At 49.5% G+C, this 12,731-nt stretch overlaps 1 protein-coding gene across 2 annotated transcripts in view; it reads left to right on the forward strand.

The window, feature by feature from the left end:
- Positions 1 to 12,731, forward strand: part of LTBP3 (latent transforming growth factor beta binding protein 3) — a 339,672-nt gene that overhangs the window by 48,186 nt on the left and 278,755 nt on the right. For both annotated transcript variants that reach the window (XM_086938082.1, XM_086938083.1), the window contains exons 2-3: positions 8,980 to 9,267; positions 10,942 to 11,177. In XM_086938082.1, the coding sequence (XP_086794208.1) occupies positions 8,980 to 9,267; positions 10,942 to 11,177 (524 nt within the window). The remainder of the gene's footprint in view (positions 1 to 8,979; positions 9,268 to 10,941; positions 11,178 to 12,731) is intronic.

Consider the following 12,731-nt stretch of genomic DNA (forward strand, 5'->3'; position numbering starts at 1 on the left):
CCATTAGTCATTTCCAAATAAAACTTCAGCACTCTTTTAAGATCTAATGAGTGAAGTGACCGCTCAGCCGGGGTCGCCGGATTTGGAAAAAAAGAAGGGAGAGACATAGACTGATTGATATGAAAATCAGATATGACTTTAGGCAAGAAGGAAGGGTGAGCCCTCAGAACCACTCTGTTATGGTGGAATACCGTATAAGGTTCCTTTGCACAGAGCGCCTGTATCTCACTGACCCTGCGTGCAGAGGTAATCGCCACCAAGAAAGCTGCCTTCCAAGAGAGATGTTGTAAGGAAGCTTTGTGGATTGGCTCGAAAGGTGGAGACATCAACCTTGATAGAACTAGGTTTAATTCCCACGGAGGAGAAGGATTTCGCACAGGGGGATACACCTTCTTCAACCCCTGGAGGAAATCCTTGACCACTGGAACCTGAAAGAAAGACACCTGGTCAGGCAACTTCCTGTAAGCCACAATAGCTGACAAATGCACTCTGATGGAAGCGTACTTTAAACCAGCTGTTGCGAGTGAAAGGAGGTATGGTAATATGACCTCCTCCTGCCCCTTAATCGGATCCAAATGCTGATCCCTACACCACAAGTAAAACCGTTTCCACTTGAAGGCATAGGATGCTCTCGTGGAAGGTCTCTTAGCCTCCTTTAAAATGCTCATACAGTCAGGAGGTAGGTTCAAATGTCCGTATTGCAGGACCTCAGGAGCCATGCTGTTAGGTTCAATGATGGGAGGTTGGGATGCATTATCCTCCCGTTCATTTTGCTCAACAGGTCCGGTCTGCAAGGGAGTCGTTTGTGTGGACACACAGACAGATGTAGAAGGTCCGGATACCACCACTGCCGAGGCCAGTCCGGAGCAATTAGGATCATCACCATGTTCGTCCTGAGGAACTTGGACACCACTCTCGGGATCAGAGCCAGGGGAGGAAACGCGTACGCGAACATCCCTGCCCAATCCAACAGGAGAGCGTTCCCCAGCGTCCCCGGTCTGTGGAACCTGGACGCGAAGGCGTGGCACTTGGAGTTTTCGTTGTCTGCGAACAAGTCTATGGACGGACGCCCCCAGCAACGAAAAAGTTCTTCTACTACTTCGTCGTGTAGCACCCAGTCTGGCTGATCTTCGAAGTGCCTGCTGAGTGCGTCTGCTTTGACGTTCAACTCGCCCGGAAGATGTACCGCCACCACTGTGAGACCTCGAGCGAGGAGCCAATGCCATATTGGTTGAGCCTCTCGAGACAGTGGGCGAGATCTTGTGCCTCCTTGCTTGTTCAGATAGAACATGGTTGTTGTATTGTCCGTCTGAACCAAGACTGAGTTGGCTGTGATCGCTGGCAGGAAAGCTTTGAGAGCCAGGAATACCGCTCTGAGTTCCAGCATGTTGATGTGGTATGTCTGCTCCTGCGCAGACCACCGGCCCTGAATCTGAAGCGGACCCATGTGTGCTCCCCAGCCGTGCAGGGAGGCATCTGTCACGATAGACAGGGATGGGATGGGTTGATGAAACGGCACTCCCACCATCACATTGCGTCTCCGAGTCCACCATCTGACAGACTCTTTTGTCGCCTGGGAAAGATGGATATGGTCCTCCCAGCGACCTGTCGCCTGGTCCCACTGATCCTCCAGGGCCTGTTGCAGAGGACGCATTCTCAGCCTGGCGCGTGGGATGAGAAAAATGCAGGACGCCATGGAACCCAGTAGAGACGCCACCTGTCGTGCTGTTGGGGGACGAGACTCCAGCAGAATCCCGCACTTCAGAGTCATGGAAGAAAGTCTCTCCTCCGAAGGAAACGCTCTTCCCACGCTTGTGTCCAGAACGGAGCCTAGGTAGTGGATGGATTGCGTAGGCCGCAGGACTGACTTCTCCAGGTTCACATGGAGGCCGAGCCTGTGAAGCTGTTGCAGGCACAGATGCAGATCTTGTGTTACCCGTACCGGGGATGAACCCTTCAGGAGCCAGTCGTCCAGATATGGGTAAACGAAGAGACCCTTCTTGTGAAGAAAAGCCGCCACCACCGCCATGCATTTGGTGAAGACTCGTGGTGCGGACTTGAGACCGAAGGGTAACACCTTGTACTGGTAGTGTTTGTGCCCCACGACAAACCTCAGGTACTTTCGATGTTGCTGCGCAATCGGGATGTGAAAGTACGCATCTTGAAGATCCACCGAACACATCCAATCTCCGGCTTGTAGATGTGGACATATTTGGTGAAGCGCCAACATGCGGAACTTTTCCTTGACAATGACCTTGTTTAGGAGCCGCAGGTCGAGTATGGGCCTGAACTTGTCCTCCTGATCCTTTTTGGGGACAAGGAAATATCTGGAGTAAACTACTTTGCCTCTTAGAGCGCGAGGAACTTCTTCTATCGCTCTTTTTTGCAGCAGGATCGCCACCTCTCGACGGAGCAAGCTCAGTTGGTGAGGGCAAGAGCTCTTGGGAGGAATGCTCTTTGGAAGAGCACGGAAACGTATCCTGTAACCACTTCGCAGTATATTCAGCACCCACTGATCTTTTGTGATGCTGACCCACTCCTCCAGGTGTTGAGATGCACTTCCTCCCACCGGAGTGGGCAACGGTGTCAGAGGAAGCCACTGTTCAGGCCTTTCCTCCTCTCGGGGCGTTGGAGGACTGCTGGCGGCCCCCCCTGCCCCTGCTGGGTTTACCGTGAAACTGGGGTTTACCCTGAGCTTTGTTCTGCGACCACTGAGGGGTTTGAACCCTCTGCTGGGCCCCTCTCCCCCTGTTGGACTTGAAGCGGCGCTTGAACTCCTTCTTCTTCTCCAAGCCCACCGCCTTCACCGTGTCCAGTTCAGTTTTCATTCGGGTCATTTCCTCGTCTGCGTGTTCTCCGAAGAGGGCAGAACCCGAGAAAGGGAGATTCAGAATCCGATGTTGGGCATCCGGCTTCAGCCCTGTAAGTCGCAACCAGGCCGATCTTCTGGCGCAAACTCCATGGGCATAGGAATGACCCGCCAGCACCGCCCCATCCGCGGCCGTGCTGATCATCTGGTTAGCCACCAGACACCCCTCCGTAACAGTTTCCTCAAAGTCCTGCTGATCCTCTTTCGGCAGCTTCGCTTTGAATCTCTCCATCGAGTCCCATAAGGCCCTGTCATACCGGCCCAGGAGCGCAGCTGCACTGGAGACCGTAAGAGTGGAAGCCGCAGAGTTGCAGACCTTCCTACCCCAGGAGTCTTGGGTCTTGCTGTCCTTATCTGGCGGGACTGAAGACGAACCAGCAACCGCATGTGTCTTTCTTGCCGCTGCCACGATGACCGAGTCCGCCGGAGGGTCAGACCTCACAAACACCGGGTCAGAAGCCGCAGGTTTGTACTTCTTCGTGATGCGTGCTGGCACTGCTCTGATTGAAGCCGGGGTCAGGAAAACGTCCTTGACCGGATCCAAAATCCCTGGGACCAACGGCAGCAGAGGTCTGGAGATGGCCTTTTTGTGCAATGTTTCGAAAATGACCGTCGTCGTGACATGAGGAACAGACATTTCAATGTTCAGTTTAAGTGCACCTCTCTGCAGAACGTCTAGGTATGTCCCAATATCATCCACAGGGGAGGACCTGGACGTCGGACTGTCTGTCAAAGTCGGAGAGTAGTCCCTCTTCGACGACCTGGTAGATGAAGTGGAAGAGGTAGACGGGGTACGTCTATGCCGATGGTGAGAACTGCGTCCCCGCTCCCTTGACTTCCTGGGACGCTCCTCCCGTCTAGGAGAGCGCGACCTGACCCGATCCCTTGGGCGATGGTCTCTTCTAGGAGATCGGGACGCCCTGGGCGATCCGGCTGGAGACCGCTCAGGAGACCTGCCCCGAGGGACATAAGCCTTTCGGCCATCCAGTCTAGGGTCTTTTGCAGGCGATCTAGATCTTCCCCGACCGTCCCGCCTGGCTTCCCTTGTGGGCGAGCGGGACCCCCTCGGCGCCCTGGTGGGTAGATCCACAGGCGTGGAGCGCCTGGGTGGGCTACGTTTGTCTATCTCCTCCACCATGTCCTGGAGAGCTGACCTGTGGCGCGGGCTGGCATATTCCTGCATACGCCTGGTAGCCCCATCGTCTCTCCAATGGTCCAGGGACCGGTACCATCTTGGCGACAGCCGGATGCGTCCCGCAGAAGGGTCTGGTCGACGTTCAGGGGTCCTGTGCACCGGGCTTCTAGATCTGGAGTGGGCAGTAGAGGAGCCCGAGGACCGATGAGAAGAATGGTGAGAAGCAGATTCGGTCACCATGATCGTGTCCGAGCGCCTCGACGTCGAGCGCTCCCTTCTCGCCGCCGACCGCTTCCGAGGGGTCGGGGGATCAAACAACCTCGATCCCGAGCGGCTATTCGAACGGTCATAGTCTCTCGACGTCGAGCGGCGATGAGCAACCGCCGACGGAGCCTTCTGCCTTGACGTCGAGCGATGGTGTCTGGTCGTCGACGGGGACCTCAGCCTCGACGTCGAACGTCGATGACCTGTCGCCGATGGAGGCTTCTCTCTTGACGCTGAATGGCCTGTCGTCGACGGAGCTCTCTGCCTCGACGCCGAATGGCGATGGTCAGTCGCCGACGTAGAGCCATGCCTCGACGTCGGGTGCCTGTGCGACGACGGCGGAGGGGTATTGGGCACCCTCGACGCCGAACGCCGCTGCTGCTGCACCGACGGGGACCGCGTCCTCGACGCCGATCGACGAGCACCCGTCGACGGCGGAGGAGTCACCTTCCTCGACGCCGATCGTCGCCTGGTTGACGACGGCGAGGTGACGTCCCTCGACGCCGATCGTCGCCTGGTTGACGACGGCGGAGGGGTAATGGATCTCGACGCCGACCGTCGCCCGGTTGACGGCGGCGGAGTAGCCCTCCTCGACGCCGATCGCCGCCCGGTTGACGACGGCGGAGGCGATTTCGAAGATGCCGCCCTCGATGACGCACCTGGCCTTCCTCTCGATGGCGAGCCCGTCGCCGACGGCAGCTTCCCAGAGGAAAATCCTTCCTGTGGATCTTTTCTCAGCGCCGAGCCCGACGCTGAGGTAGAAGGACGTGAAGACTTCTTCTTCGAAGACGAATGGGCCTTCTTGGAGCCCTTCTTCACTGGGGACCTTCCTCTCGAAGCTCTGTGGGCCAGGCCATAAATCCGAATTCTCTCCCTGTCCTTGAGAGTCCTGCTTGACAGGGTCTCACAGTGTGGACAGGTTTCAGGATCATGGTCATCAGGCAGGCAAACAATACAGACCTCGTGGCTGTCTGTCTTGGCCTTCTTGCTGTTGCAAGATGGACATTTATCAAAAAGAGATGGCATTTTCGAAGTAAAATGCCCTCCAAACTGCTCAAAAAAGGCAGTATCTTACTTGACAAGGTGGTAGACGTCGAAGTAAGAGCAAAAAACTTGAAAAAGAAGCTATTTTCTGCAGAAAAGTCAGAAAAATAGTGGAGCTGTGTAAGCCAGGGTCCTTCACTGAAGGAGCCGGAAAGAACAACTGCCTAACTGCCACTCCTGAGGCATGATGGGATTCAGGGGGTCATGAGTGCCTTAAAGGCACAGTGTCAGTTTTTGTTATTTAGCTACAGGTTAGCTTTTCAGTCTGGTTAGACTGTGTGTTTGCAATGCAGCCTGGGAGCTTTCTATGCTTCCAGTGAGTTCTGAGAATTTCTACTGCCTTTTGAGCATTAAAACAATTCCTAAACAAGCTTTGGTGTTGTTTTCTCCTGTTTCTAATGCTTATTATTCATGTATGGTGGAAATTCTTCACAGCATATTTCAGCTCTAATGTGATCTGGCTGCTATTGCTTGTTTTTTTATATATATATATGGTTTATATATATATGTGTATTTATATGTGGGGCACATATAATATAGTGTTTCCGGGGTCCCGCACGTAGGCGGGAATATTCTAATGCTTATGACTATTGATGAGGATCCCCTGGAAGAGAACCATGCTCTGCATCTGCTAGATAGCCACCAAGCCTCTAATCTCTCCAGATCTATGGTGCTCCAAATGGTAAGTCCTCACAATTTTGAGAACGTTTTCCCATTAACAAGTTCATCAAGTTCCGCCCTGACCTGGTGCCAGAGGAGCAGCTCCAGCCGGAGCTGCTTGAAGTGCATGAGACATAAACTGTATGACTCGTCTGTGAAGATTAACTAACTGTGTAGACGTAGCTCCATGATAGTAACATTAAGATAATTGGGATGTGGTGTAAAACCATCCAAAACAGGCTAGCTCCATCGATAGACAAGGGGCCCATTCGAATAAAAGAGATCGGATGAGGAAGGGCGCCATTAAACCAAATGGTATGCTCCCAGGATGTCAACGGAACTTCAATTAATACATAAGGACGATACGCTGCTGGACGAGCAGTGGCAGTGTAAGTGTTAAACAAATTATGATTAACATCTACTGCGGGAAAGGTAACCTAAGAATAAAATGCTTTGAAGCGGTATGCTGGATCTGCCTCAATCATAGAAATAAAGGTTACCCCGGCATTGTGGACTCCGTGTAGAGTCATCAAGTAAGCCATAACTGCCGTCCGGCTATGTGCCGGAATAGCACTGGTTGTGCCATGTAAAACTTTAAAGAGCTAATATAATGGTAGTGCAAATGGGGCAAAAACATTTTAAACTTCAAGCTTCAATAACCTACAGAAATACGTGTACCCTACAAATCCAGGAGGCAATGCCCCCTCACCACGGGCGTCTCCGAAAAACAGTCAGACGGTATCATGGACAAGCACAAGGGCTACTCAGGGGTCTCGTGAATAAGTACCAGACCAAACGTTGCAGCGCCATGTTGCAGAGATTCTGTGCAAACACAGACGTATGTGTAGGATTATGGGACCTTAGTGCATAGGGACGGAGTCATCCTACCATCTTAGTACATATGAGCTTTGGACCGACAAGCTATAGTGTCTCACGTGCTCTCCTACTCACTCACAGAGAAACAAGTGATTAGACACCCCAGACCACAACACTCCCAACTCTCTCAAGAATCACGGTTGCAAGAGACACCCTTTCGCTCTCACTTTTGTGCATGTCTACAATATGGTAAGCATAGCAATTAGTCTACAAATCAAGAAAGGAGCTGTCATTATGAAAAGACTATGTAGCCTAAGCTCCCTCCCCTTGTATAGATACAGGATGATTATATGTTAGAATATATCTGGGCAATATCTGCAGACCCCATACCTCAGTCTGTAGATGTAGATCTACATCATAGATGCTGTCTTGCTCTTCTCCTTGGAAACGTCTCTCTCTAAGTGTGTGCTACCGATTAGTGTATTCCAATAAGACCAAAGTACGTGTTCCAAACAACAGCTGCATCGGTATGTTTTGTCTAGGTGCTAGGGCCTCACCAGAACAGAAAAAAAGGGTCATTGTTGATCGACCTTGCTCACTATGTTCAGACTAAATCCCAGGAGCCTGCAGAGTGTGAACACAGCAATGGGTTCTCTTGCGAAAACACCAATAGAGACATTTGCCAAATAAACTTGTGTAGTAACGTGCACAAAGCAGTGGACAATCTGCAACGTGCTCATGTTAACTTAGAGAGGATCACAATGTCCCAATGGGCCATGTGACAGGAACAAAACAAAAACTGCATCGGCAAATGCTACTATGATCGGTCCTATATGGGCAGCAAAAGGCATCAACCTGGTGTCCGATCTTTTTGCTAAAAGTCGTCCCTTTACTTTTGCTTTGTTACGGGAGAAATATTCCCTTACCAACATGGATTGCTTTGATTTTCTAACAATCAAATCTAAACTCTCCAAATGGGCTCTCTCCAACCCCTAACTCTGTTCCAATTTATTTAGCACGCCGGTATAGGTGGCCACTTGGCGTCTAAAATTTACAAACTGATTCATAACTCACAGTCCACCCCAATGCTGCCCATTTAGAAAATGTTAGTCCAAACACTTCCGAAATTCAAGTACCCCTTACCGTACTCTGCTTGGCTCAAAATTTCCACCAATCTCCTTAAGAATAGATTGTTCGCAATATTGTCCCTGACAAGATTTTTTTCAGCACACTTCTTATACCGGACTCCATTCAGATTATTCAAACTGAAGCTGATTGACTCTGGCTGCTGCTGATTCTGTTATAAAGCCCCTGGGTACTTAGTGCATATGCTTCTCTCATGCAAATTACTTTCCTCTTACTGGGTTGATATCAGTAAGCGACTTAAGGCTATACCAATGTGGACTTTGCGTTATCCTTATACTGTTAGGACCCCATGCCTCAACTTTTCTATTAGACTTACCTGACAAATACTTAGCTCCACTAGATCTTCTATTGACAGTGGCCATTAAAGTCATACTTTTGGACTGGAAGATATTAAAAAATTGCATCATTTCCCACATGGTGGACATCAGTCACATATATTACAAGCACACATAAGAGTTTATCCACCTCTACAGGAAACCCTGTTGAGGCTCAATCAATTTGGCACACACTGGATAGCTTTGTGGCTGTCAACTGACACCTCATGGTCTATTCTGCTCCGTCCTCGATCATAGCTGTCATTCTCACCCTTTTCTTACTGTCTCTTACTGACGGTTCCCTTCCGCCTACGCCTTATAGCTCCCCCCCCTCTTTTCTTTTCCTACTTATAATTCATATTGGGCATGCCTACTGTAACCCTCTTCCACATCCGTGTTTGTTAAGGTTATGCATTACTGTCTTTATAGGCTCTATTTAGTAAAGCTCAGTGTTGCTCTTGCTGTTGTGATGCACCACCTTCTGCCTGCAGGCAAGTTTAAATTTGACTCAGTTTATCTATATTTCCCTTTGGACAAGGTTATAAGCGGAAGCAATGTATATCTTAACTGAAATTGGCATGTTCTAGTAGGCTTTATGTATGTATTACAAGCTTCCTGTTTAATACCGTCTCTATAATATAATAATAAAATATTTCGAATAAAAAATATAATCGTTGTGGTGAAGATAATTTTACATTGGCATTCATTATTTCTCTAATTTCAATTTACAGTGGTCTGTCCCCTCCCGTGCATGAATGGTGGGCAGTGTACTTCCCGAAACCACTGTCAGTGCCCGCCTGAGTTCACAGGACGGTTCTGCCAGTTCCCCGCCTCACGCCAGGGATACCACACACTCCAGTCCGAGGGCAGTAACAGCGAGACTGTGTCCAGCAAGCATGCCATCTATGCAGTCCAAGTCATCTCGGATACCCAAGGCAATGGGGAGCAGATGTCCAGCAAGACCTCCGCTAGAGCCAGCATCACAGTGCCCTTGGGCAAGGGCGAACACTCTGCAGAAGGTAAGTTGTCTTTCAATCTGTAATATAGTCCATCGGTCTGATCAGTAGTCTCAGTTTAGAAAGTGTCTATCTTAGTCTGGAGAGTGGTCGCAATCTGAGGAGCTACTCAGTCACTTAGCAAAAAAAAGTAATAGATCAAAATGCTTAAACAATCAGTCCCCCTGGCAGTTCCACTGGGTACATTGCTTAGGAGTAGATCAAAAACGATGTTGATAGGGCACGGCATGCTAAAGGACAAAAGAATGGAATGTGTCCAAGTAATTAATCGTGCTTCAGATTGATTCAGATGGTTTCAATTTATCATGTTTGTGTCCGATTGTCTCTTTCATTAAAAGACAAAAGTAATTGGTGAAATGCTCACTGGAATCTCAGCCACTAGTGATCGCTTTTGGACGCATTCCAGTCCATTGGTTTTTGTCCACTATGCTACTTCTGAAAGAGACCAACAGTATTCCAATTGATTTGGTCCAGCTCCACTGCAAGGGGAGTGCAAACAACCCCAGAATGATTTTGGCCTAGTTGGGCTTCGTGAGTGAGGTGCACCTTGAGTCCACTGTCCTACGTGTGAAAGGGTATGCCCATCATGATTCCACTGCTCACCGTGCAATAGGACTCAAGCTGCACCTCACTGATTAGGTCCAACCAGGCCAAAACAGGCTGGGGATTGCATGGGTTGTTCTCTTTAGAGGGTCTGGCCATGCAGTATTGACTAGACTATATTGGAACAGGATGAAGCCATATTTGGATATGTTTGGCTTCTGTCTAGAGTGGGAAAGTGGACAAAAAACAATAGTGTGGCACAATGACACGATCAATGACCCGTGGCTAAGATGCCATCCATCATTTTGTTTTTCTAGTTGACTGGCATCCTTTGCCCATCCTTGTGAGTAATGACCAAGGGCCTTATTATGAGTTTGGCAGCCTGACCGCGGTAGACTCGCACCTGCTCCCCCCAGCAGCTCACGGCGCTGGCGGTCCAAAGATTGCCGTATTACGAGTTGACCATGGGGTCATGGGTGTGGATCTGAGGATCTTGCGGCAGTGGTGATGACGTTTTCCAAATATATCGATGCCTGTGTGTGCATTTCAACTGTATATGTGTCGGATGCACACATATGCATGATATATGTGGAAAAATACCATATACCTATTGGCAATGGGTATATAGTATGAAAAAGACTCACCTGTATATCACACACAGTGAACCCTGCTGTGAATAAGGGACCTGGAGACAGGGATCCCCGTCGGACTCTGTCTGGCAAAAGAAGGGTGACAATGCACCCCAAATCCTTTGCCACCGCCCCCTTGAAGCAGGCAGTTGGATCAGGCAACTCGTAATACGCACACCAGTGCAGCTCCCTGTACCGCTCTATGGTGACTGCCTTTCCCCGATCGTGAACCCCGGAAGTCAGCGGTCTGCCGGTGGTTCAGCGGTGGTCTTCCCAAAGATAATCCACCTAACTCATAATACGGCGGTCGGACCGCGAGCTCTCCATGCTCAGACTGCCACTGCTAAAACGGCGGTACTCTGGACCGCCAAACTCTGGATCGCCAAACTCAAATAAGGCCCTTAGTCTGAAGAGTGACTCCCTCACTCTAAAGTTGTCACTTCACCTGGAGACTGTATTCTTCAGTTTGTGTTTCTGATTCTGTTTACCTTTTACTCTTCTCTAGTGCAGGCCCATCCGCCGTTACTGAATGTCCGTGTTCACCACCCTCCTGATGCCTCAGTGCGTGTGCACCGCATTGATAGCTTGAGTGCTGAGTCCACTGGCCAAGGGTCTCAACATCTCATCCAGCACCCTGCACAGAGTTCGACTGGACAAAGCGCCCCAAACCTGCATGTCAGCCGACCACAGACTCAGAAACCACTGGGGCGCTGCTTCCAAGAAACCCTACCCAAGCAATCTGTGAGTTTGTTTCACCTTACTTTATTTGCCATCACACAGAACAGATACAGAAAAGCGAAAACATCACAGTCACACTCACAAAACCAGTACAATAGTAGCAGCAGTTCAAGTTCCACTCATGCAAAGAAGATATATGCCACACAAGTAGTAGCATTATAAGTTTCTCTCACACATATGGGCTGCAGAATCGAAAACCTATCTCACGCACAAAACAGTTAGCTGCATCTGTGCAAGCATTACTTTCTCACACACACACATACACACACACATCCCCTTTTATAGTGTGGATCTTCTTGTAGGAAGAGCAGGGGCACAATGATGCAGTCAGTGTAATCCAAATGTGCGTGCTATATCTTGTCTGCATAAAACAGGTGCCTGAAAATGTATGCTAAATTGCCCCTGCATCCTTCTGAGTTCATTTGCCATGTTATTATGGGTGTTGTTACACACCTTCCTTAGGGCCTGCAATCATGTTTAAGAATGTAACTTATAATAATGAGACAGCTCCTTCTGGGTGCAGGATATCTGACCTCACCACGGTCAGTATCAGATATCAAAAAAATTAACCATTACTGTCTTACTACTAAATATAAATCCCACATGTGCACATGTTTAATAATATGTGTTAGTTTCACTGTTTGCTGCTTGGACCAGGATGCACAGAGGGACCATCACTAATATCCCCTCCACTTTTAATAATTCTTTGTTGGAGTTACATGATCTTAAAAAAATAAGATTGTATATCTCCTTTTTTTTTAGTTGAACTTTGTTTTATTGATTTTGACAATAGGCATACACGTTACATATCTCATATGCTCCCATGTAGGTACATTGAATAGAATCCCGGACACCAACCTGTCCCCCTTATATTGACGCATATCAACAAGAGTTCGTCGGGACGGCAAGTGTCCATGGGTGCTGGTGGCCAAAGCACCCGCTACATGGTCACATCTACTTTTTTTTTCATAATGGACGTAATACTAAAAAATAACTTGCAACTAGTGGTGTGGCACGAAAAATATTTCTCCTATGAAGTTAAAAAACTACATGAAGTGGAGCAGTATTTTTGTAAACCATATTTAGGCCACAGTATTTATGTCAGGACATAGGGGGTCATTACGGAAGTCTGTCGCTACCGTATTGTATTTGGGACCGCCCGCCTACAAGGCGGCGGTCCCACAGGCCATATTATGATGTGACCGCCACAGTGGTGGCCGTATAGGCCACTATTTACATTGCGGCAGGTGCTGCTAGATGCAGCACCCTCCTCAATGCAAAACAGGGATGTTTTACATATCCCCGCACTACGTGACAGGCGCCATGCGGTTCCTCTCACTTGGTTCAGGGATAAGTAGGGGGGCACCATAGGTGGCCCCCAACATCCAAAGAAATGTGCCAATGGGACGGGGTCTGCTGTGGGCCCCCAAAGCCCATCCCCGCCAGCCTTTTCATCCATCCATGGCTGCTTTACCGCCTGCCTCATTATGACGGTGGGCGTTTCCTTGGCGATCGGAGAGACCGACTGCCACGGATCCGATGGGTTCAAGGAGGCCG

Source organism: Lissotriton vulgaris, chromosome 9, assembly GCF_964263255.1.
Source record: "Lissotriton vulgaris chromosome 9, aLisVul1.2, whole genome shotgun sequence".
NCBI lineage: Eukaryota > Metazoa > Chordata > Amphibia > Caudata > Salamandridae > Lissotriton > Lissotriton vulgaris.